The sequence below is a fragment of the Colletotrichum truncatum genome (assembly GCF_014235925.2).
Source record: "Colletotrichum truncatum strain CMES1059 chromosome Unknown Contig_0005, whole genome shotgun sequence".
NCBI classification, from domain to species: domain Eukaryota; kingdom Fungi; phylum Ascomycota; class Sordariomycetes; order Glomerellales; family Glomerellaceae; genus Colletotrichum; species Colletotrichum truncatum.
Genome location: NW_027222402.1, coordinates 2,596,007 through 2,621,033, shown reverse-complemented (window position 1 = coordinate 2,621,033; position 25,027 = coordinate 2,596,007). Strand labels below are relative to the sequence as shown.

Below are 25,027 nucleotides of genomic sequence, written 5' to 3'. Positions count from 1 at the left end.
TTTGTAGTTGTTCAGGATAATTGAATCTTAACACCCGTTAACATATTTTCAGAACGGCAGTTTCTTTATCTAATTTTACCCCCCCGGATGCTGAGATTTGGGGGACATGCAAGCCACCTCACGACTGCTTCAACACCATCCCGATGTCCGTTTACACATTGATAGTCTTGAAGACTGTTCAAACGAGCCAGGTAAGGAGGTAACAAGGGTAAAAATTAAAGGATGCCAGAATAGAGGCACTCCGGAATAGTAGTCACGAACAATTAAAGTGGTAATAGAATGGCACAAGACATTTGCTCCATCAACAAAATGACTTATACCTGTTGTCACCGAAATATTGTTGTTGGCGCTTCTATAAAAGGCTGCCAAATAAGCTACAAAGCATGCAGAGAAAATGTTTAAATAATAATCTTAATTAAAGTCCCGCTCCCTTCTCATGGCGGCGTTGCATGAATCTATGACGATGTTTCTCTGCTTATTAGTGATGCCCGCCGTCTCATGCAGTGACGTTGTTGAATGTTGTTGATGGTGGGGCCGTTAGGCCCCTCCAAAATTCCACACGCTCCCCCGCTCCGCCCGGTCCACAGACACGCTGAAGATGCGCTAAATCACCGACGCGTGACGCCACACAAGCATTCTTTCGCCCTGGCGCCTGCAATCAATTTCTCTGGTCATCCCTCCACTCAGCCCTGACGCTACATTGCGCACGCCTTAATTCTACCTACCCCCCCACGATATCAGCATGCAATGAACTTTGCCTAGGTTGAATGTCTTGTTAAGAAATTATTGCTCAAAAGTTTTACTACTTTGCTTCCTCCCTCATGATTCTATGTCTTCCTCCAAACTGTTCCCGCCCTCAGACGCGTCGCGTCCAAGATCGGGGATTCTTACACCTAGTTCCGATGGCTCTCTAAACTCCAAACATGGAGCAACATCACTGCCCGAGGCAAGGGTGCAGAGGAAGCGAAGCGGCTCTCACGCGCTTGGGGATTTACTCAAGAACCCAATCGTAGTCAAGGTAAGCTACCGTTGACATATCTTCTCCTTTGTCGTATTGCTAGGAATCCATCCATAGCTGACTGTTACATAGGCGCATCCCCCAAGCTTAATCGCGAAGCCATGCACATTGCAACCGCTCATGCTCTTGCCTCGCGAATACCTTCCTCTCTCCTCCCTCGATCTCGGCGCGCCGCACAGCGACCTGCCCTCCAGCCGCTTTTACGAATCACACATCAAGATCCTCGACCTCGAAGACCGCGTAGCGGAAAGGCCGAGCCTTCTCCTTGCGCGCAACGACGCCTCCAAAGCACTTTACGCGATCGAACGTGCCGCCACGTCCGAAAAATCGCTGTACGCGATTTGCAAACTTGGTTCCTGGGTGGACTTGCTAGCCCTTTCAGCCCAGGCTACGGTTACGGGGAAGCATGTTTTGCGCATGCGTCAGGTTGAGGAGGCAAAGGATTCCCAGTTATTGCAAAATCAGCAAGAGCTGCCCATGATGACACCAGGTCTGCAAAAGGGCCACAAAGACAAGAGATTGGCGATCGAGGCGTTGCAATCGATTGTACGCAAACGGGGACGTTCGCAGTCCGTGTCGACTTTCGAGGAGGCGACGAGGGCGGAGAAGAGGACAAGGTCGGATGATGATAATGCGTTGAGACCCCAGACTCCGAGTGGTCTCAACCCAAGTGTTAACCCGGTTCAAACTATCGAGGCGAAGCCCGAACCAGCGGAATGGCTCGAAACGCACCTGGATGCCGTGGAAGCTGCACCGCAGCCGGAGCCGGCCCAGGAGCCCAACGCACAGCAGACGGCCGGTGACATCATGGAAAACATTAGGGCGCAGTATACAGAGGCGCTCTATAAGTCAATGGTAGATGGCCTGTCCGGCTGCCATGACGCGATCGTATGGCTAATGTCTTGTCTAGGGTTCTCTGGCGTATTTTGCAAAGGGGCCGCTGTCTCGAGCGCGAGCCGCATTCCACCTCGACTGCGACGGCACCATGAACATGAGTGACCTCATAGACTTCCTCAAGAGTCTCGTTATGTCGACTGTCCAGATTGACAAGAAATATCGCGAGACGATACCCGACATAATCTCCAAACTGAAGACCCATATCTACAGCTCCGACGAAGGTAGTGGCAAGCCGAAGAAGAGAAAGTCAAAAAAGATGAAGCTGGGCAAGGACGGCATGTACCCGGGTGAGGACGACCATGTCCGCAAGTGGTGGGACTCGAACAAGCCAGAGCTCCAAGATGACGATAGTTCAATCACACCAGCTCAGATCAAATCTCATGTTTCGCTCCTCAGAACCAGGGAGACGCAGTTGCAGATGATTCTGATTCTGGAGATTCTCGCGCTGGAGCCGCTGCGAGCCGCCGATGGAGAGAGAGAGTCTCAACTGCCAGGCTTGCCAGGTGAGGAGGCGGATAAGGCTGCCGAAACCCAGCCGAAGAAGCGCAGCAAGCACAATTTTCCCGTGCTGGCAGATGTCCATGCTGATCGATTGTGCATTTGGCAATCGACCGCCACGGACGAAATAAGATTGCTTGAGGATTCCCAGGCATCTGCTCCTGTGGATGGAGCACCGGCCCAGAAGGCGTCATCAGATCCCCTTAAGGACTTCTGCACCGACATCATCATGCCATTGTAGGTCATTGTCGGTGACACATCGCTATTTCTTTGCTGACATGTACAGCTTCGCTGCTCGACTCCCCGATATTTGCGACTCCATCAACCGTAAGCTTGGCGGTCCTATTATCATTGCACCGCCGAAGCCAAAGACAAAGCCCTCGTCTAGTAAAGCGGGTTCAAAGCCTGGGGCTGCTGCAAAACGACCCGCTAGCGTCAAGCCTGCAACAAAGAACATCGAGAAGGCCTTGTTCAAGGAACAGTCTCGTCGGAGTGTTTCCAGGGGCCCCGGCAATGCTATTGCCTTGTTGAGATCCGCAACATCAGCCAACATTCCGGGATTCAAGCGGGATAACAGCGACCTCGACCGAAGGTCCTCGGTGGAGAGGATGGGGCTGCTTTCTAGGGGCAACAGCATGACCGCCCTAGATGATGTCAAGGCGCAAAAGAAGGCCATGGTGGAAGCGGAGCTGAAAGATGCTATTACGGCTCTCAGGAAGCCGAATCGCGAGATGGCAGGCAAGGCCATTGTTGAAGATGCGGAGAAACGAGTCTTTGGTGGCTTGTCTTCGATTAAGAGTGCGTATTCCTTCCTCGGTGAGTATGTTCGACGTACTGACCCCTTACCAGAATCGAAAAAACCGACTCGGCACCCGCTCTTCGATTCGGTCCAGGTAAAGGTAACGCCGGCCAACCACCGCTTTCGGGATGCTCTGGCGGAGGATTCGAAAGGTGCCAGCAGCTTGTCGATTCCGATGTCCAGCATCCCCCCTTCTAGCGCATCAAGGATACCCTCAACTGGACCACGGAGGGGACATATCGATATCCTGGGTACCACCCCCTCTTCGGCCATCCAAGCGACGCCCGTAAAGCGGAGCGCGCCAGTTGAAGGACCTTCGCCTGACGATGAGCCTGCTATACCGCCCTCATCGCCGCTCATGATGAGGAAGCCCGCGAGGAGCCAGCATTTGAGTGTGTCTAGAAGCGTGATTCTCGAGCGGTACGAGCCCATGCGATCACCATCGCCGGACGTCGGCCTACCGGCAACACCATGCAAGCAGAGGACGAGAGACGTGATGACAGACGAGGTGGCGGCTACGCCGATGGCGACGAGGGCGCATATACCATCCTCCCCCCCGCAACCCTCACAACCCCCGCAAGAGAAGCCCAAATCGATTTATGAACGGCTGGGATGGGATGACGACTTTGACGACTTATTATGATTTGCGTTTCACATTGCTTGGCGTGTATGGAATAATATGCATACAGATACCATGTGGTTTTGAACTTGTTTTTTTTGGCAGGATAATGGATGGATGGATGGAATGGAGCGGAGGAGTACAGTTGACGAACAAAACATGACATACCATAGCGTCGTTTAGAGTCGGTTTATTTTGCATCTGGGTAGCATTGCATTCCCGCGGTGACTGCGATAAGCAATCTGCTTGGGGAAAGGATTAGTGTTATAGGAGAATATGGATCTGCCGTTCCACGTTGAACCGACAATGTCCATCACGTGTCTATTCTGTCTTGTCTTCACCCTCATCCGAGTTCCCCACCTCCTCCTTTCCCTCTTCGGCCCTTTTTTCTTCTGGCTTTTCTTCCGCTGGCCGCTTCTCTACAAATATGATGGGGAGTTCCCTCACGTCCACATGCTCCTGCGATCCTAGATCGATGATTCTGACGGCCTCGATGCCTACAATACCCTCTTTCAAGGGCAGGAACTCAAGATCGACGACGTGGCACGCGCCAGGAGCGAGAGGACCAACCCTCGTGTCAGCTGTCAGACAGACGACCTCGGTCGGCTCAACAAGAGAGTTGCGCTGCATCGCATGGAGGACGTTCTCGTCCAGCACTGCGTCGGCGAGCTCCCTGCCGTCCGCCGCCGTCCTGCCTATTCCGCTCGTGGAGGGCGGCCGCATGAGGCGGACATCGTTACGTCTGCGTTTGGGGAGCGCGACAAGAGCGAGCTTGCGCGGGGGGACAACAGGCGCATTGGGCTTCTCTGCGCTCCGGTTCACTACGTATACCGTCCATGAAAAGACCTCACCTGCGTAGATGGGCCCCGGGGGACTGCAGAAGGTCATGGTTATGCCCAGCTCCGGCAGCGGTGCCTCGACTGTACGGGTTGCGGCCTCGAGGGAAGGGAGAGAGTCAGGCCTGCTGACTGCTGGGGCGACGAGGGACTGCGCAGCCTCGATGCCGCTTATAGACAGCTGCGAGGGACGGTGTGAGCGCTGAATTGGTTGCATCGGCTGCATCGCCGCGTTGAAGCCTGGGTTGACGGGGAGGGTGAAGTCTAGGGTCGTGGACCATTTCATGTTTAGCCGAGGGGTACAGACAGGGGGCTCCTTCTGGACGACGGCCTCGATTTGGATGTCGAGGTCGCGGCTCGGATTCTTGGAGGAAGGAAGGTCAAGCTGCTGCGGTGGGGAGAGGCGGTAGAGGAAAGTTACATGATCGTGTGGCACACAGGACATGGGAAGGGAGAGGCCGGAAGCTGCTGGGGCATTGAGGTCCTCCACCAAGCCGCCGTCGGCGACGGTGAGTTTGATGCTGGTCAGATCGATGGCGCAGTCGAAGTAAGATGTGAAATCAACTTCCAAGAGTGCTATTAGAGCCGGAGATGTGGGCATCGTATTTGGGCGGGAGAACCGGACGCGGGTGTGCACTGCTGGGAATATGCGGACGCGTAGGCTGTTGAGGGCGCGAAGGGGCCGCATCTGATCTTTGGGCTGAGTGACGGGTGCAACACGGGAGACGCGAAGGGCGGAAAGCCGAGGGACGACACCGCCCAGGGCCGGGTCATTGCCGAAGGGCTCCAGGAGGTTGAAGCCCGAGGCCACGCCTGATTGTAGGTAGGCTCCGCTGTTCCTGCTACGTCCATTAAGACGTTCCGGCGTAGAGGTTCCGGAGACGACTCCTGAAGCAGGCTTGAGGCAGGCAGAGGCGGAGAAGACCGCGTAAGGACCCTGGAGGCGGATACGAGGGCGGGCGAGGAAGACAGGGAGCTTCCAGACGGCATAGATATGCGGTGGCCTCTTTAGGGACTCCGCTTGGGGTTCCTCCTTATTGCTGTTCTCACTTCCGTCTTCAGGGTCATCTACCACGATAAAGGGGTCGGAGGTGTCCTCGACGGATCCTTGGAATATGATGTCCGTCGAAGGATGGTCGCGGTCTACGGCATGGCTGTTGATGATCTGGGTCTCCAATGAGATAACTAGCCGGCTGAAATGAGAGCGCAGAGTCTTTTCATCCACCAGAGGAGCTCTCAGTATAAGAAGCACTTCAACAGTTTCATCTAAGGCGCGTTAGCACATTAGACCTTCAAAATCAAATTTGTTCAAGGCATACCGAAGAAGAGGCTGTCTCTTCGCTCAATAGAGTCAAACAAGGCTTTGGTGTCGTCGACGTCCTTGAAAGCTTCTTCGAGATCGAGACTTGTTGCTTTGGGAACCATATATGAGAGGAATGCGTTTTCGATAAAGTCCTCCACCGCAACGGGCTCTGGTCTATGGCCTTCAACAGCCATACTGGGCTACCTTGTTTGCTGTGCAATGTAGCGGCTCATACTCAGCTATGAGATCTGATGAAAGGACAGTTTCACAACTCCGTCCACATAAAACTGTCGATAGGAGAAGTAGCACCAGGAATTGATCAGCACAATAGAATGATTATGACTGCCAGTGCTCTATTTCGCTGGAAAAGGAAGCTTAGAAAAGCAGGTCGGATGCCACCCCTAGGATATATCGCGGTAAAGCTCTTGGTTAGTGGTCCATTGAATACTGGTTGATGGCAGACAGTCCGAGTTACAGCTTACTGTGACTCTGGCACAGTGTAACAGATCCCCTGTCTGACTTATGTCAGCAAGAATGGCGTGGTTTGACAGGTCCTGAGGTAAGTGGAGCCCGCCCGCAAGCTACCCCAGTCCGTGCGCCAAGCGCCATATTGCTCATTCCGTTGATTCGCAAATATTCGCAGCCTTTTTTTTCGCGTTCACTCCACGCGACGACTTGTTGGTTCTACACCTTGAGGGCAGTTCATTGCATCTCAGAATCACCCAAATCGTAGTTGCCGACACTTCTATACATCGATTGCGATATTTGATATATTTGTCTCAGACTTAACTATCAAATTCGTCATGAACGGTGCCGGTAGCCCTTACGGCCAGCCGCCCGCGGCGTGGCAGGAGCACCGCACGCCCGACGGCAGAGCCTATTACTACAACCCTGCGACCAAAGTCACGCAATGGACCAAGCCAGAGGATATGATGACGCCGGCTGAGGTATGGTGCTAATTACGGAAGCAATGAAGCTGATGCTAATATACCTGTAGAGAGCCCTAGCCAATCAGCCATGGAAGGAGTATACTGCGGAAGGCGGTCGCAAGTACTGGTACAACACGGAAACGAAGACAAGCTCGTGGGAGATGCCCGAAGCCTATAAGAAGGCTCTGGGGGCTACCAGCGGCCCGGCTGCCCCTGCGTATGGCTCATACCTGCCCTCTCTCGCTTTCCAAGCTAACAAATACAGTCCTACGGCGCAGTATGACCGAGGAACACCCTCTGGCGGGTATTCCAACTCCGGATACGACTCTTATCGCGGTGGCGATCATCGTGAAACTTTCCCCGAGTCGCGTCAGTTAACATACGGCAATGACACGAACGCCAAGGCCTTTGTACCTGCTAGCAACGAGCCCGAATATGCCACACAAGAGGAAGCCGAAGCTGCTTTCACCAAGCTGCTTAAGCGTAGCGGCGTCCAGGCTGACTGGACCTGGGAGCAGACATTGCGCACAATTGCAAAGGACCCCCAGTACAGAGCTATCAAGGACCCGAAGGATCGCAAAGCGGCGTTCGAGAAGTACTGTCATGACATGATCGTTCAAGACAAGGAGCGCGCAAAGGAGAGACTGACCAAGCTGCGTACTGACTTCGAAACTATGCTCAAGCGCCACCCCGAGATCAAGCACTACACAAGGTGGAAGACCGCACGACCCATGATTGAGGGCGAGACTATTTTCAGGTCTACCAATAACGAATCCGAGCGCCGCCAGCTCTTTGAGGAGTACATTGTCGAACTCAAGAAGGCGCACATGGAGAACCAGGCGGCTATGCGCAAGACCGCTATGGACGGTTTGATCGATCTTCTGCCGAAACTTAACCTCGAGCCTTACACGCGCTGGTCCGATGCCCAGAGCCTCATTTCTTCGACGGCTCCTTTCCAGAATGATGAGAAGTACAAGACCCTAAGCAAGTTTGACATCTTGATTGCGTTCCAAAACCATATGAAGGCACTAGAACGTGCTTTCAACGACTCTAAGCAAGAGCAGAAGAACAAGAAATTCCGCAAGGAGCGCAAGGCTCGTGATGCCTTCATCTCGCTCCTGAATGAGCTCCGGAAGGACGGGAAAATCAATGCTGGCACAAAGTGGCGCCAGATTTATCCCCTAATTGAGAGCGACGAGCGGTACAGGAATATGGCTGGCCAAGGAGGTTCGACCCCTCAAGAACTCTTTTGGGACCTTGTTGAAGAAGAAGAGAAGGCCATCCGCGGGCCTAGAAACGATGTCCTCGATGTCCTCGATGTAAGTTATACCCCTCCTGGTAGGATCTTACACCGCATGCTGACCCAATTACAGGATGAGCAGTTTGATGTCACCCCCAAGACCACTTTTGAGGAGTTCCATGCTGTTGTTAAGAAGAATCGCCGAACTGCTAACATTGATCGTGACACGCTCATGGTAATTTTGGAACGGGTATGTTTGAAGGTCCCACTTATTGACATCAAATCTAATATGTTTATAGATAAAGGAGAAGCGGTCTTCCAGGCGATCAGACGAGGAACGACAGTCTGAGCGACAGCAACGAAGAGCTGTTGATGATCTTCGAGCTTACTTGAAACGTATGGATCCCCCCATCACCTTGGATGACACGTACGAGAAGCTCAAATCTCGCCTTGCGGAAATTCCTGCCTTCCAGGCAGTCACATCTGAAGATGCTCGCATTGCCGCCTTCGACAGGCACATGAGGAGACTCCGCGAAAAGGAGGAAGAGGCCGACCGTGACCGGAGACGCCGGCGTGGCCGTGAATCAAGCGAGCGCGACTTGTACCGCGAGAGACCGCGATCTAGAGGTGAGCGATCTCATCGTAGTAGTGGCCGTGCTGCTAGGCGAAGCCGTAGCCCCGAACCAGATGCGTATGAGGCGGACAGGCGGAAAGCCATTGCAGAGCGAGAACGCAACCACCGCAAATCAACTATGGCCGAGAGCCTTCTTTCGGATCGCGAACGCCGTTTGTCACCTCCTCCTCGCCGCGAGAGGGAACGTGAACGGGACAGTAACCGCGAGCGCGACCGTGATCGTGACCGTGACCGTGAGCGCGACCGTGAACGTGAACGTGATCGCGACCGTGACTACGACCGGCACCGATCCCGTCGCGACGATGACAGTCACTACGACCGCGAGAGAAGAGATAGGGAAGAGGAGCGCGAGAGGCTTTATAGGCGGCGCATGGGCTCTTACGACGAGCTCCCTTATGGGGACGAGCGCCCGTCTGGCTCTCGACGCCGTCGTGAAGAGGATGAAGATGAGCGTCGGGAATCTAGGGACTCCAAGGTACGACGAATTTCTTAGGTCTCGATGACTTTCAACAACGCCTGCTAACGACGGCGCAGAGAGTAAAAAGAGAGAAAACACCCCGTGAGCGTACCCCCCAACGTGATACACGTCACAAGAACAGGACTCCTCCGCCGGCACCGGCGCCGGCGCCGGCGCCAGCTGCCAATAAGGATGACACTGGTATTCACTCGGGATCTGAGGAGGGAGAGATCGAGGAAGATTGAGTTGGCGATATGTCCGCGGAGGTGATTGCGGACACACAAAAGTGACTTTCGAGTACGTATCGAAATCACCTGCTGTCACTGAGAGCATGATGACCGCAGCGCCTACAGAGATAACTGGCCTTCACCCCTACGCCTTCCTGCGCTCTTATTGTCGACAAACATCCTTGAGCCAAACAACACGGTCCGTTCTCACAGCTTGTCGCCAGAGTGTTGATCATCCAGGCCGGCTGCTAGCTAGTATGTATTTCTCTCATTTAACCCTTATTGTAGGCGCGCTTGTCGCGGGTAGTATCAGAAGAAAAATAGATTGCCTTTTAACAACGGCCTATTGTTTCTCATGTTTTTTTAACTATGTGATATCTGGCATGTTCTAGTATATCTAGAGTCTCGACACAAAAGCTGTGACAAGACTGACGGCAGTCATCCTGCTTAATCCATTGTCCCTCAATCTACGGACTTGTTTGATCCCGAACGAATGTGTGGTCGAGCACCATAGCTCATACCCAAATCAGAGATCTTGCTTTCAATCCAACCAAACCACAGGATCAAACCAGCTTTCCCCGTAGGACCAGACAACAGGGGATAGACTACCGTCACCGTTGTTAGCCGTCGACGTCGTCGTCCTCGGACGCGCCCGCCTCCTCTAAAACCAAAGCGTGACCCTGACCTCCGAAAGCGCGCCTCCCCAGCTGCCGCTTATGTCCCTTTTGAACGCCCTTAACGCCTTTGTCGAATGCATTGTGACGCGGAGGGAAAACATCCTTATGGATGCCCTCTTCAGTTCGTCTTGTCGCTGTCGTCCAGGAAGAACTGTTTGTGTTAGCACATGTCGGTAGGTGAGTGCGGGTAGTCTCAGGACTTACGTAGTTTCCACCCAACTTCTGCTCCTGGTCGAGCTGAGAGTTCAGCTTGTTGATACGAGGACGGAAATTGGTAGGATCGCGACGGAACGTGACGTCAAGGTTCTTGAGGAAGGTGTTGCAGCCGGTAAGCAAAGACTCGGGCTTGTTGGCATGAGCGTCGATACCGGGCTTGCCATCGAAGACAATAACACGGTCAGCAAGGTAGGTGGCCATGATGAAATCGTGCTCGACGATGAAGGCAGTCTTCTTGGCGTGCATGATGAAGCGCTTGATGACACGGGAAGCGATGATACGCTGCTCGGAGTCGAGGTAGGCGGAAGGCTCGTCGATCAGGTAAATATCGGCGGGCATACCGAGAGCAAGAACGATGGCAACACGCTGCAATTCACCACCAGACAAGTTCTTCACCTCTTGGTCGATGAAGTCGTCAAGCTTCAGGGGCTTGACAACATCAGTTTGGAACTGAGGGGAGAGGAAAGCAGCCCTGATCTTCTTGAAGAAGAGCTGGCGGACGGTACCCTCAAACTTGGGGGTAATGGTTTGGGGCTTCATGGAGATCTTCATCTCAGGCACCTGGGCCTTGTTGTCGGGCTTGAGCGCACCAGCAAGCATACGGCAGAAGGTAGTCTTTCCAGTTCCGTTCTCACCCATCATGACAATGATCTCTGAGTCGGTAAAGTCACCAGACTCGATTCTCAGCTTGAAGTTGCCCAGGGTCTTCTCCATCTTGGGGTACTTGAAAGCACGGCTTTTGTCGGCGGCAAACTCATCCGCAGCCTCGGACATCTTGAATGTCAGGGACTCGTCACGGAAACGCAAGTTTTCAGTGGGGATGTGACCGTCGAGGAAGATGTTGATACCTTCACGAACAGACTGGGGCAAGGTAACAACACCGTACACGGCTGGCTGACCATACAAAACGCAGATGAAGTCGGAAAGGTAGTCCAGGACTGACAAGTCGTGCTCGACAACGATGACGTAGTCATCATCGCGGAGGAGAGAGCGAATAATGCGAGCGGCAGCCAATCTCTGCTTGACATCGAGGTAGGAAGAGGGCTCGTCAAACATGTACACGTCGGCCTTGCGTACGCAGACGGTTCCAATGGCGAAACGCTGCAACTCTCCACCGGACAGGAAGTTGATCTCACGGTCCATGATGTGGTTGAGCTCCAGGACGTCGCAAACCTCCTTCTTGTTGCCAAGGGAGCTTTGAGCATCGATCAAGGCCTTGACGGTCTTCTGGGGACCCTTGACAGCACGAGGGATCTGGTCGACATACTGAGGCTTGACGACGGCCTTGAGGTCGTCTTCCAGGAGCTTCGTAAAGTAGTCTGAAAAATTGGTCAGCGATTGACGGAGCAGGAAAATAAAGCTTGGGAAACGCACTCTGAAGCTCAGAACCACGGAAGTACTTGATGACATCTTCCCAGTCAGGGGGGTTGTCGTAGCGACCCAAGTTGGGCTTGAGTTTTCCAGAAAGAATCTTCAGAGCGGTACTCTTTCCAATACCGTTGGTACCAACGAGACCCAGGACATTACCGGGACGGGGCATAGGCAGACGGTGGAGCTTGAAGCTGTTGGCAGAATAACGGTGGGTGACCTGGGTTTCGAGGTTCGTGGGCAGATTGATAATGGTGATGGCGCCGAAGGGGCACTTCTTGGGGCAAATACCACAACCGATGCATAGTGATTCGGACAAGAAGGCGATGCGGGAGTCGGGGCCGACTTCAATGCAAAGCTTTCCGGAGCGGACGACGGGGCAGGACTTCTTGCACTCCTGACGGCACTTCTTGGGCTTGCACTTGTCGCTGTTGACGATAGCGACACGGGTGAGTTTGTCGGACATGGTGGTGATGGTACCCGGGATCGAGGCGGGGTTAACGATGGGATGGATAGTGGGGCAGATTTATTTTCTGCGCGCAGAGAAAATAAAAAAATAATAAGAGGAAAAAACGCGAGCAGGTAACGTAGCGAGACGAGACGGGCAGTCGGACGAGATTGGGAGACGTAGGGAAGCAGCAGGACCGAGCAAAGCGGCGAGGGTTGTCGAGGTATCGCGACCTGGCCTTCTGGGTGATGGGAAAGAAAGATTTTTGGTGTTTTTTGCAAAGTGTCACAGACGAGAGACACGGTTGGGCGGCGAAATCAAACCGGTCATCCAATTTGTGTGCCCCGTCACTGGTGTGAATTGTACAAATTTGGCGGGGCAGTTCCCCTACCCTACTGGTCACTAATTACCCCGCCAGTGAGGGTTCTCAAGTTTCGCACAAGTCACCTCTCTCACAATGCACAAGCAAGAATACCTGAAGTATACTTTCTAGCCACCTGACATCACAGCTCTCTGGATGAGGCCAAACACGCTGGTAGTGGCCTGAAGCACCCGTGCAATTGTGTCATCCACAATGTTTTGCTGGAACACGCCTATGCGCACCTCTGTATCGAAAGCTGACCGCCTGTTCATTGATAATTGATGAAGGTTGGTGGATTTGACCGCAACAAGAGCAGGCTCCACTCATGCTCCTTGCGGCCTTGCTTTTACCCTCCATATCGTGGATGCCACACGATGTTTCTTCTGGCTGCTGTTTCTGTGTCTAGAATGTAACAGTGCAAACGTCACAAAATTGGCGTCTTTATTTTTCCAAATACAGATCCTATATTACTCATCAGATGTACATTCTGTATTCTCGTATTTTAGATCAGATCAATGGGGATGGGTCAAACTGCTAAATGATCTGAGCATACCGAAGAATAAGACCACGTAAATTACCCAAGTTCTAAATGTGCAGTTTGCAATGGCTGGTCTCTTTCGCCAGAGCACCTCGAAGCTAGGTATAAGCTTGTTGGTGCAGTGTAGTTAGTCCTCAACAGACCGACTACCTAGCAACCCTCCAAGCCGAATGTTCGTTACATATGATGTTCAGCATATAAACATCAATAAAAAGACGGACAGAGTGCGCGATTTACGATGCACAGACTAAACAGAGTCTGCCAGTATGGTCACTTGAAATGGACAGGCAAAGCATAATTATAAAAAAGGGCAGCTGCATGATTATATGCTGATACTGCGCTTGATGCTGTTGAATATCACTCTCTTGAGTTTACATGCTTCTCTGTTTTTCTCACGGTTTTGTTCAACCGGCAGGCCTAAGCTCTATCCATGACACACCGAAGGGACCGCGGTAGTGGTTAGTAATTACTGATGACCAGGAGTTGGTATTGCTTTCAACCTGTTTTGACAATAAAGCGGTATCGTATCAATGTTGACTCGCATCCACAGCAACAAGAAAAGTCGATAAAGTCTGTCTAAACGAGTAAAAAAAAGAAAAGAGTCCGTGAAGAAAAGAATGAGACAGCAACAGTAAATCGTCCGGATGGACATACATACAGATGGCTCTACTAAAACTACTCATTGGTGGGACCAGCCGTCTTGTGCTGCAGCGGATTATGACGCATATTAATCAATCCTCACATTCACACATGAATGAGGCATTCGATGCGTGCTTCATACTTCTGTCATATCGACTGTGCGATTATTTCATTGCGGTGGAGGCAATGGTATTGAACATTCAAGAGCTTACGTGCTTAGGATAGTCAAAGCGACCGGAGTAGTTCTCAAGAACGCCTCCTGCATAATCGAAATTACTGGACATGTAAAATTCATCATTACGATGGATTATTGTCAGATTCGCTGATGTCGCGCAAAACACCTCCGACCAAAGTTGTAGGCCAGACCTTGAAAACCGGTGTGTTCCAACATCACGTTTCGTGAATGGTGTCGGACTTACGCTGTCGAAGGTGGGGAAAACAAGACGGGGGCGGGGGGCGGTGAAAACGCGGTGCTAGCGGGGTTCCGAGTCTCGGCCAACAATGCTCGCACGCAGGCACGTGCATTCTGTGGCTGGTGGCCCCCACCTTCTTGCCTCTTCCGCCAATTCACCCATTCACCGGACGTTCCTCAGGCGAGAAATATGTACGTACCATCGGGCTGCCCTGAGCCGCCCACGGTAGTCGACTTTCTGCCTGAGGCAACAATACCCGACTCTTTCTTTGGGGGTGATTCAGTGCTGCTAGCGCTACAACCACCTGTACCTCACCCGTGCATCCACCTCAATTCTTTCCTGCCTCTCCACCAGTACATTTTCCATCCACCACCACCCTTCACCCGCCAGGCTCTGGACAACCCACGCAACGTCACTTGTCCATTTCCTCGTTCAATACCTCATCTGATTCAGATCAATGGTACTTGCTGCCTGGAGGCCGTTGTTAATGACTTGTAAGTTGCTTCTGTGCCCTCGTACCGGCCCTTACAAGGCCGGGTCAAGTCCCCGTCGCGAGCCATCAAGTCAGCCTCGAGCTGGCGCGCTTGCATCTTGATATCCGTATCGGGTATGTCCTCAGCGATCCCTGAAGTCGTCGGAGTTGATAGAGATGACTTCTTTTGATGGTTATGATGCCCTAGTGACACGTCATGGCGCTCCTGTATCGTCTGACAGACACAATGGCATCGCTATCAACTTTCAGCCTCGTCTCCATCAACCGCGTCCCCGCGATGCGACGAGGATGATTCCCCCATCAATATTAGGCGTATTACCGTTCTTTTGTGATGGCCTCGATCGCCACATTCTATTCACCACGCGCTCTGTGCGCCTCTGCCTCTTACCGGTCATGTACTGGGCTAATGTCGTTCCATCCATAGCAGGCAGCCTCGACTTAGACCATCGTCATGTCTAGCCCCCTCGAACCCGGTCCCACAAACGGGCACCGGTCGCCGCAGGGCGGTTCTCCTTCCCCCATAGTCGCTACCGGCCACCAGAGCGATAGTGACCTTTCCGATATGCATGATAATGCCGCACGTCTCGCTTCATCGTCGCCGTCGCCAGATCCCAACGATTCGACCGGATACATCAACGGGGCGCCTGACTTCGCTGAAAGCGAGAGCTCCGGTGACGACAACAATGCTTCTGATGATGCCGACTTCGATATGGATGATGATGTGGCATCCATTGCACAGAGTGATGGAGCTGGCGATGCCAATTCTAGCTCTAACGATTCTCAGCGGCCATCCAAGCGGAAAGCCGCGGCAGGCGAGGATGAGTACATTAAAGCAAACCCGGAGTTATATGGATTGAGAAGAAGTGTATGACCCAACTCAGCCCGGTGAACAATATTGGCCACTGACAATTGCCGCAGTCTCGTCCAACACAACAGCGCAAGCTGGTAAGTGCCGGACGCTTCCTGTCTCCATGACTTTAACTCACATTTTCACGATAATAGGCCGAGTCCTCTGACGATGACTCCGATGATTCTGATGTGGTCACTACCAACCGGCGAAATGTCAAGAGAAGACGAGTTGAGACCTCAAGGCAATGTAAGAATTCAGCCACGCTGTTTCTGTCGATGCCCCCGACGCCATCCGTACTAACCTTGGCATCCGTAGCGTCAAAAAGAGGTACCCCTGCACGGCAACCGTCGATCGATTCTGACTCTGACTCTGATAACTACGGTGGCGCGCGCGCGAAAAGCCTCCAGAAGAAAGCACGCCGCCAACGGGAAGCCCAACCGAATCTTGTCTTTGCCGAGAAGCGTTGGTCCAGTAGGCGGGCAGCTCAGGTGCAGCAGGGCGCCTATGAGGAGAGTGACGTCGATGATGAGGACGAAGACGCGTCCGAACTCACATCGAATTACTACGCTGCGGACGTAGTTGACGATTCCCCATACATTGACAAAGTGCTTAAACATAAGCTAAAAGATGACCTTGACCTCAGTTGGAGCTCCACCAGGAACGACTTCGAGTACTACATCAAGTGGCAAGGAAAGTCACATCTACACGATACTTGGGAGACAGCAGATACACTCCGCGGGCTTCGAGGCTACCGCAGAGTCGAGAACTATTACAGAACAATCGTGGAACACGAATTGCTTATTCGGTTCGGCGAGGATATTCCCCCTGAAACCAAAGAGCAGTTCTTCTTAGATCGTGAACGTGCTGAAGAAGCATTGGAAGACTTTGTCAAAGTGGACAGAGTCGTCGCTGTCCGAGATGGTGAAGACGAGGACGAATATCTCGTCAAATGGAAGGGCTGTTACTACGATGAGTCCACGTGGGAAGCTGCGTCTGCCATTAGCGCAGACTTTCAGGATAAGATTGACCAGTTTCTGGATCGATCATCTCGTTCCTGGATCTCCAACCGCAAGGAGTCAAACCCGGATACCCGAACAAGAATGAAGAAGCTCGAATCGCAGCCCGACTATATCAAGGGTGGCGAGCTACGTTCATTTCAGCTGAGAGGTCTGAACTTCCTTTGCCTAAACTGGACTCGCGCCAACAATGTCATTCTCGCCGATGAAATGGGTCTCGGAAAGACGGTTCAAAGTGTCTCGTTCCTCAGTTGGCTTCGCAATGAGCGTGAGCAAGAGGGCCCTTTCCTCATTGTCGCACCTCTCAGTGTCATTCCTGCGTGGGGCGATACGTTCGACAACTGGTCTCCAGACATGAATTACGTCGTGTATCTTGGAAACGAGACTGCCCGCAATACAATTCGTGATAACGAGCTCATTGTCAACGGCAACCCAAAAAAGCCTAAGTTCAACGCTCTAATCACCTCTTACGAGATGATTCTTCAAGACTGGCAATTCCTTCAGACAATCAAATGGCAGGCTTTACTTGTTGATGAGGCCCACCGTCTGAAAAATAAGGAGTCGCAATTGTATCAAAGGCTTGTGAGCTTCGGCATTCCCTGCAAAATCCTGATTACCGGCACGCCCATCCAAAATAATCTCGCCGAACTTTCGGCACTAATGGACTTCCTGAATCCTGGCAAAGTTGTTATTGATGAGGAGCTGGAAAGTCTTGCTGGAAATGATACCCAAGAGAAGTTGCAAGACCTGCATAAGTCCATTGCACCTTACATCTTGCGTCGCACTAAGGAAACTGTCGAATCTGATCTGCCGCCAAAGACGGAGAAAATAATTCGCGTTGAGCTCTCAGATGTCCAGTTGGAGTACTACAAGAACATCCTCACTAGAAACTATGCTGCCCTTTCTGACGCAACGGGCCAGAAAAACTCGCTGCTAAACATCATGATGGAGTTGAAGAAAGTCAGCAACCACCCATACATGTTCGCTGGCGCTGAAGAGAGAGTATTGGCTGGTAGCACTCGCCGAGAAGACCAGATTAAAGGGTTGATCGCTAGCAGTGGAAAGATGATGCTCCTCGATCAGTTGTTGACAAAGCTCAAGAAGGACGGACATCGAGTACTTGTTTTCAGCCAGATGGTGAAGATGTTGGATATCCTCAGCGACTATCTGGCCCTGAGAGGCTACAAGTTTCAGCGTCTGGACGGCACCATTGCCGCAGGCCCTCGTCGTATGGCAATCAATCACTTCAACGCTGAGGATAGTGATGACTTCTGTTTTCTCCTCTCCACCAGAGCAGGTGGTCTGGGTATCAACCTGATGACTGCAGACACTGTCATCATATTTGACTCCGACTGGAATCCGCAGGCTGATTTACAGGCCATGGGTCGTGCCCACCGTATCGGCCAAAAGAAGCCCGTCAGCATCTACCGCCTGGTGTCAAAGGAGACTGTCGAAGAAGAGGTTCTTGAGCGAGCTCGCAACAAGCTGCTTTTAGAGTATCTCACCATCCAGGCCGGCGTTACTGATGACGGCAAGGCATTCCGTGAGGAGATGAACAAGAAGGGGATTAAGATGGATGGCCCAAGCTCCGCTGAAGATATTCAATGGGTTCTCAAAATGCGCTCGCAGAAGATGTTCGAGCAGACCGGAAACCAAGAGCGACTTGAACAGCTGGACATTGATTCTATCCTGGAGAACGCAGAAGTCACCAAGACCAAGGTTGATGATAAAATGAACCTGAGCAGCGGCGGTATCGACTGGGACAACTTTATGCAATACACTGACGTCAAGGTGGATGACCTGGCTCTGGACTGGGATCAAATCATTCCCGCAGAAGAACTCGCTGTTATCAAAGCGGAGGAAGATCAACGGAAAAATGAAGAGTACCTGGCAAAGGTGGCTGCTGAGAGCGCACCGCGAAGAGCCACGATGAAGAATCGACACGGAGGCGAAACGGACCGAGCGGATCGATTGGCGAAGAAGCGACAGCGAGAAGAACAACAGCGCCAAGAAGCAGAGGAGCAACGTGCGCTGCTGTCTGATCCGAAGCGGCCTCTGAATGAAAAGGAAACTCGTAACCTACTCAAAGCATTCTTCCGGTACGGTTCTATGGAAGATCGTGGCGAGGAGATCATTCAGGAAGCTAGGCTTACGGGACGTGACCGTGACTTTTTGAAGTCCATACTGGATGACTTCGTCAAGACCTGCGATGACGCACTCAACGACAATGCAGCTCGTCTCATGGATGACGAGAGAAAGCTTGGCAAGACCTTGACGAAGAAAGACAAGAAGGCGGTCCTTGTTGACTTCGGTGAAGTTCGCAAGATGAACGCCGAAACAGCCATCGAACGGCCACGACAGCTTCGTCTGCTGCGACAAATCTTGCAGAAGAGTGATGATTTCAAGACATTCCGTCTCGCTGACGCAACTAAGGCAGCTCACTACAGCTGCGAATGGGGCGCACGAGAGGATGGCATGCTACTTGTTGGCATTGACCGATATGGATTTGGCGCTTGGACACAGATTAGAGACGATGCCGAGCTGGACATGGCAGACAAATTTTTCCTCGAAGAGCACCGCATCGAAAAGAAGGAGGAACGGAACAAGGCCACTGACAAAGGTGTCAGTTCTCCAGGAGCCGTCCACCTCGTTCGCCGTTCGGAATACCTGCTTTCTGTTCTTCAAGCCAAGCACTCCACCGATCCATTGGCGCACAGAGCCGTTGAAAATCATCATCGCAACAACAAGAGGCTGGCGAACGGACATCGTCGTAGCGACGTAGGAAATGGGGCAGCATCGCCTGCTCCTCCGACGCTAAAGAAAAGCAGCTCTCATCGGGATCGTGAACGCAGTCACAGCGAGCACCATCGCAGTCGCAGCAACGCCGAGGAAAGAGGCACGCCGCGACCAGATTCGAAGAGGAAGCACTCTGGACACGATGAAGGCCGTATTCCCAAACACCGGAGAATGGATGAGACACGCCGTACTAAGAGTAACGGCGATGAACAGCATTCTCCCAGAGCCGATCAGCGTAGGCATCGCGATGATGGCGAACGCAGTCACAAGCACCGTCGAGCTGAGGATCATCGACACGGAGACGACCGTCGTCGATCAAGCAATACCCCAAGAGCAAGTCAGCCTGACAGCGATCGCCGTAATCAGGCTCTCCGTCGGCTTGATCAGCTGCGCCGCATGGGAGACAACAAGGAGGAAAGAGAGACGGATGCGGATGCCATGTTGTGGTATCTCCTTAAACCGGTTCGTGCGAATTTTGAAGCCATCCTGTGTACAACAAAGGAGAGAGTCAAGTCCAGCAAGGAACGTGCTAGGATATTTGGCGAGGAGTTAGTGGTTATTGGCAACTTTCTGGATCGCGAATTTGTTAAGGAGCGCGACGACGCGTTGAAGAACCGCTTCTGGTATGTTGTGTTGCCTTCTCACAGCTAGGATGAGACTAACCATTGTGCAGGGAGTTCTTGGCGAATCTTTGGCCCGTTGACAGCACGAGCAATGAAGTGACCGGCGACCGATTGAGCGCCATGTATAGAGTCCTGCGGGACAGAGAAGCAAAGAAACAAAACGGAGACAAGTCGGCGGCTGCGGCGGCTAATGGCACGTCAGCTGCCTCTTAGGTGGAGGATCTCACAACATAAAACAACACAGAAGAGCAGATGACCTTCATTCTGCAAAGTCTCGATCAAGTTATGATACGTGTTCTATTTCAGCATTGGCCTGGCGTTTCGGTACTAGGTGGGAAGGCATTTTAGTTGAGGCGAGGGAATGATAAACTACATACCCGGACTTGCATGGTACAGGACGACCCATTTTGGAGTTTTGCGAAAGCATCATGTCTTATCTCCTGCTTTGGAACCCTTTGAGGAAGTTTAAAGACGAGCCTGGCTCTCGTATTGGCAGGTGACTGCGGCTGATTTGTCGAGGAAGCAGAAACAAGGCGTCGAGGTCTGGGTCACATGACGTGGTCCTTGTCTGTGTTTTGAGTGCTGCAGCCTTGTCAGCCCTGTTCTAGTCCGCCGACGTGGACCTGTGCCCACCCGTCACAGCTTTCCCGTCGGTAAGGCCCAACGTCAAAACGGGGATTGGCAAGTAGCCCATTCCGACCTGCCGCGCCTCTGAGGGACCTTCCGTCGTTATTGTTGCAGTATTTACAAACATCGAGGAGGTCTTGGGAGAGAGGTCACCCAAAAAAAAAGGAGAAGGGGGAATCTGTCTGTGTCTACGTATTTTAGTGGCCGACAATAGGCCTGATTAGTGACCCAGATGTGCATCCGCAGACTACAATGGTGTACGGTGTGGAAAAAAAAGATATCCATTTATAGCGAGACGCATCACACAAAGAGAATGCGGCATATATACCGTTCTGCAAACATTCAATGAGTCAATAAATGTAAACAAACAGGCACCGTGAAAGTGGCACGTCTCGATCCCCTGGAGGTATTGAAGTCCATTTGGGCGGGGAGGGGGGGTGAGGGGTGGGGAAGAGGGCCTGCGTTTTTTGTTACTGGTGGTCGCCTGAGGCCATGGCTGAAAGAAGTTTACGGTTGTGGGCGGAGGAGGGAGACGGCTGGTTGTTGACGGTGTAACCCGCGGAGGCACCCTTACCAGTCTGACTGCCCAGTGCTTTGACGGGCACGCCTGTCAGCCTTCACCATAGTATCGTCGCCTTAGGTCCAATTACGCTGTAGAGAAAGCAGGCAAGTCATATCGAGAGGTACAAGATGTATAGCTGTAAGTGTCTGGTCAAGTGGTATATTATTGATGCAGCTCATTTCATATCTTCCTAGGACGCCTGTAGCTTTGATTCCGTCTGCTGTGCCTCTTTCAGAACAGAGTTTTTGTGCGGTTCACTCGCACGAAGAAGCCCTCGCTTGCCCTGCCCCCACTGTGTAATGATAACGTGAAGCCGATCAGTCGCCGACGCTCCTATGTACCGAGGGCGGTTGGTATGTACATGGCAAGAAAAGACATAATAATGACCCATAGCAACTCCTTTCGTAAAACAACAACATCCCAATGGCCGATACATGCGGCCCGAACTCTTCGGTACCAGCATGACGATGCCTTCTATACGTACTAAAACAACAAGCACGAATGCTCATCACGTGACAACCATAACAATCCCACTGTTTCGTTTTCAATCCATCAGCCCTTCCATACCCCTAGGAACAGATTGGGGTGAGATCGTATCGGCAGATTTCCTTCGCTCATGTTTAGGTGTTGCTGGGCGTACAGAGTTTTTGACGCTTTGCAACGTTATGCCGGCTGAAGACTTGGGCCGCTCTGTCAGTGAGGGACGCGAGATGTTCCCTGGAAGCTTTGCTGGTAGCGCGCAATCGTCTTGAAAAGGTTCGGCCGCCGGTTTTTGTGGATAATATATGTTTTGGGCCGGTTTTTGAGATTCAGGTCTCAAAGGCGGGAGCAAACTGGGTTTCTCTTCGACGTATTTGTAGTGCTGGTTGTCCAACTTGCCAGCAAGAGTCTCCTGGGGCATGTCGGCAAGTTCTCGGTTCTTCTGAGTCTTGAATGTCTGGCTGAGTGCATTTTTCGGAGGCTCGGCGGATTTCTTTGCGTTGGGCTTGCGAGGCTTCTTGGCTGCCGTCTTCTTGGCCTTCTTGGCTGGCGCGTCGCTCTCTGAAGCGACATGCTGACCACCAAATGAAAGCTTACTTTGCTTGGGCTTAGCAGCCTTCTTTCCAGCCTCGGCAGCCTTGATTTTGGGACTCGCCGTCGGAGTTGGGATACTCTGAACTGGGTCGACAAGTTTGCGTTTCTTCGTCTCTGGCACAGTAGCCGACTCGGATTTGCCAGGTGATCCAGGTGTGGGGGAAGTGAGCGCCACCTCGAGATTATCCCTAAGAAGCCTGGCCTTGCGCTGTAGTTCGTCCTCTTCACTGAGGTACGGGTTGCCTTCACACGCAGGCTCATCAAACCGGGGCAAGCCGACCCAATGAGCGACATCATCGCACTTCCCACGTACTACCAAGTCCCAGCAGTCTTTGAAATCGTTGTGTTGTGGTTCGGAATCGACGTTGATCCATGCAGTAAAGCCATCCCTGCGACTACGGGTCACCTGACACAATTCCTTGACGAGTCGCCTAACGCCGGGAATCTTCAAGCTAGTGCCGACAACAATGACCGCATCTGGACGCGACTTTAGATCCACGCTTGAGACTTTTCCAATTGCCTCTTCATCGGGATTGAATTCGTTATAGAGAACCATTCTGGGGCGCAGGCGTCCAATACCGTGGCTGCGTCTTTGCTCAAACTGAGTTCGGAGTTCATCAATAGTCTTGCACTCCTCACATAGTGGAGCCTCGTGACCCACGAAAAGCTCTGTTTCCAAAGGTTTAATGTCGGTACATTTTGAGCAAACCATGTGCTCGACACTCCCATGTAACTGAATGGTCGTAGGCCAGGGTCCTTTAATATTAAGGGGAACAGCTGTCTTCAGCGGTCCCAAGTTTGTATCGATACAGTCAACATTTTGACTGTAGAGTCTGAGTAACCGCTTCTCATGAGCGAGGGAAGCAAGCAGGTGATGAAAGGGCGTTGGCTTGGCGGCTTTGACCATAGTAGACAAGTCGCAAATCATCTTGTGAAATTTCTCGGTGGAGGAGTCGTGCTTGTAAACGGACGCGTCAAAAAGGTGCTTGCCCGAGCCCTTCATCTTGTGGTCATTGGGTAATGTCGCGAAGAGGCCTTTTTTGGAGCGGAAATCCGGGATGCCTGCAGAAACCGAGATGCCAGCACCAGCGATGACAACAATTTTCTTCCTTTTCTTGAGTGCAGAGACCAGACGCGCTAATTTTTCGTCGTTCACGTCACAACTGTCTAAATCAAGGTGTTCGGTAGTGCGCTCCTTGGGAGGTGTGATCTTGCGCCGCTTTCGAGGCGGCTGCCCTTCGTTGACGTCGCTAGAGTTAACATTGATAGAGTCGGCAGGGTCGTCAAGCTTGATGGCGGGCAAGGAGTCGTCGGTAGCTTCTAGCTTTACAGGTGACTGTGCGCCCGAAGGCATGGAAGAGGTCGGAGACGGATATCGTTTTGACGCGTCCATATCAACTTCGGGAGACGAAGGTATCGAAGGAGACTTGGACAGCACGGAAAGGGGTGAGGAGAGGGGCGAATCTGAGGGAGATGAGGTGTGCTGGTGCGCGTCGACGTCCATATTTGAAGGAGAAGGCGGTGCGTCCATTTCGACGTCGGCGGTCGGGGACAAGGGAAAGGAGGGAAGAAAACGGGCGAGGAAAGTGCGAAAAACCATGAGCAAGAATGTTCTATACCATGGCGATTGTCCGGGCTTTAGAGGGCTGTGCGATCCTTTCTCCGAAGGTGGTTTGAAAGGGTTTTCGTTGTTCAACGGACGGCAGGCGAGAAGTGTCGTTGAAGAAAGACAGATGTGGAGAGAGGAACCGGGCGAGGGTACCTTAACAAGTACCTATGCGTACCACATGCAGCAGAACATGGATGGGGCGCGGAAGGGGGACGAAGGGGAGGGACGTGGATGGCGGGAGGGGGGGCGGACGTGACTTGGAACACAAAGTTAGGTAGCGAGACGAGACAGCCGTCAATAACAAGGTAATCAAGAGGAGAGGAGAGACGGGGGAGCGAAGGGAAGGGGGACAAGGCCGACCATCAGATTCAGTCAAGAGCCGGCGGCGGCGCGGCAGCAAAGATCAGAATGCGGGCTGGCAGGAAGTACCCCGTACTACGTAAGATGCAGTGCGGTGGCTAGTGCGCGCTGTTGAGTCTGGCTCTTCTGGGTTCGGTGCTCTTGGTTGGCTCTTGTTTTGGTTCCGGCCGCCAAAGTGTCGCTTAATTTCCCATTGGGTCCCCGTCGTTCAAGCCAAACCCTTCCTTCCGCCTTTCTCTGATGGAGGTGCTGGCTGGGCTCTCTAACAATTTGCTCCACTGGTTGTGGTTTGATTGCGGTACTGTTCTGCGGCGATCTGCAGGAGGGGTACATTGCCTCATGCACCTTGCCTTACCTTTGTGTTAACATCCCCCTTCGGCTTCCCCCTCTTGTTGTTGTCCCGTCCCTCTTCCTTCGACTCTCTTTCACATTGCCCTGTCCTCTAAATCATGCGACATCCAGCGATGACGGTCAACCCCGCTGTTTATTCCTCGTCGTCAACAAGAATGACTCGGCTAATGCCCAGAGATAGGTGATGCCTTTTCCCTTGCGCAGGCATTCTTCTAAGCCATCTTTCGATGCCTATAATCAAAATGTCAAGGACACCCTGCAACTACCTCGTAAATGCGATGCGTGATATTGTTATAATCTCCGCGTAACACAGTTTTTTTTTAGCTTTGGTTTTTTTCATTTACACTTTTCACTACCCAGGAAGCAAACCACAGGTGGAAGAAAGAGCGCCGTCAAGAATCGCCAGTTGGAATCAGCTGATAGCAGCGCCTTGTTTTCAGTGATTGTGGACGGTCGCAAGTGACCTGTCGATCCAGCAGTGAGCTGCAGCCAATGACACAACAACCCGGACCCAATAGTTTCAACGTCCTTGTACCTCAATTGTGCTTA

General features: G+C 52.3%; 6 protein-coding genes across 6 annotated transcripts; 3 read left to right on the top strand and 3 right to left on the bottom strand.

Moving 5' to 3' along the window:
• Positions 1-829: 829 nt before the first annotated feature.
• On the top strand, positions 830-3,855 carry CTRU02_208787 (uncharacterized protein; the record flags this gene model as incomplete). Its single annotated transcript, XM_070205145.1, has 5 exons — positions 830-1,018; positions 1,091-1,873; positions 1,929-2,650; positions 2,700-3,229; positions 3,263-3,855. 5 exons carry the CDS (start codon positions 830-832, stop codon positions 3,853-3,855), a joined length of 2,817 nt encoding a protein of 938 aa, XP_070061220.1.
• A 297-nt stretch (positions 3,856-4,152) lies between these two features.
• Positions 4,153-6,164, bottom strand: CTRU02_208786 (uncharacterized protein; the record flags this gene model as incomplete). Its single annotated transcript, XM_036724798.1, has 2 exons — positions 4,153-5,933; positions 5,987-6,164. The coding sequence occupies 2 exons, from the start codon at positions 6,162-6,164 to the stop codon at positions 4,153-4,155; spliced, it is 1,959 nt and encodes a 652-aa protein (XP_036583430.1).
• Positions 6,165-6,773: 609 nt separating this feature from the next.
• CTRU02_208785 (FF domain-containing protein) lies at positions 6,774-9,475 on the top strand (the record flags this gene model as incomplete). Its single annotated transcript, XM_036724799.1, has 5 exons — positions 6,774-6,917; positions 6,968-8,218; positions 8,273-8,389; positions 8,439-9,248; positions 9,308-9,475. The coding sequence occupies 5 exons, from the start codon at positions 6,774-6,776 to the stop codon at positions 9,473-9,475; spliced, it is 2,490 nt and encodes an 829-aa protein (XP_036583431.1).
• A 777-nt stretch (positions 9,476-10,252) lies between these two features.
• CTRU02_208784 (translation initiation factor rli1) lies at positions 10,253-12,184 on the bottom strand (the record flags this gene model as incomplete). Its single annotated transcript, XM_036724800.1, has 3 exons — positions 10,253-10,285; positions 10,339-11,669; positions 11,725-12,184. The coding sequence occupies 3 exons, from the start codon at positions 12,182-12,184 to the stop codon at positions 10,253-10,255; spliced, it is 1,824 nt and encodes a 607-aa protein (XP_036583432.1).
• Positions 12,185-15,061: 2,877 nt separating this feature from the next.
• Positions 15,062-19,923, top strand: CTRU02_208783 (chromodomain helicase; the record flags this gene model as incomplete). The annotated part of the gene is made up of 4 exons (XM_036724801.1): positions 15,062-15,475; positions 15,529-15,555; positions 15,613-15,706; positions 15,776-19,923. The coding sequence occupies 4 exons, from the start codon at positions 15,062-15,064 to the stop codon at positions 19,921-19,923; spliced, it is 4,683 nt and encodes a 1,560-aa protein (XP_036583433.1).
• A 1,705-nt stretch (positions 19,924-21,628) lies between these two features.
• Positions 21,629-23,758, bottom strand: CTRU02_208782 (nad-dependent histone deacetylase sir2; the record flags this gene model as incomplete). The annotated part of the gene is made up of 1 exon (XM_036724802.1): positions 21,629-23,758. The coding sequence occupies one exon, from the start codon at positions 23,756-23,758 to the stop codon at positions 21,629-21,631; it is 2,130 nt and encodes a 709-aa protein (XP_036583434.1).
• Between the last annotated feature and the right edge of the window lie 1,269 nt (positions 23,759-25,027).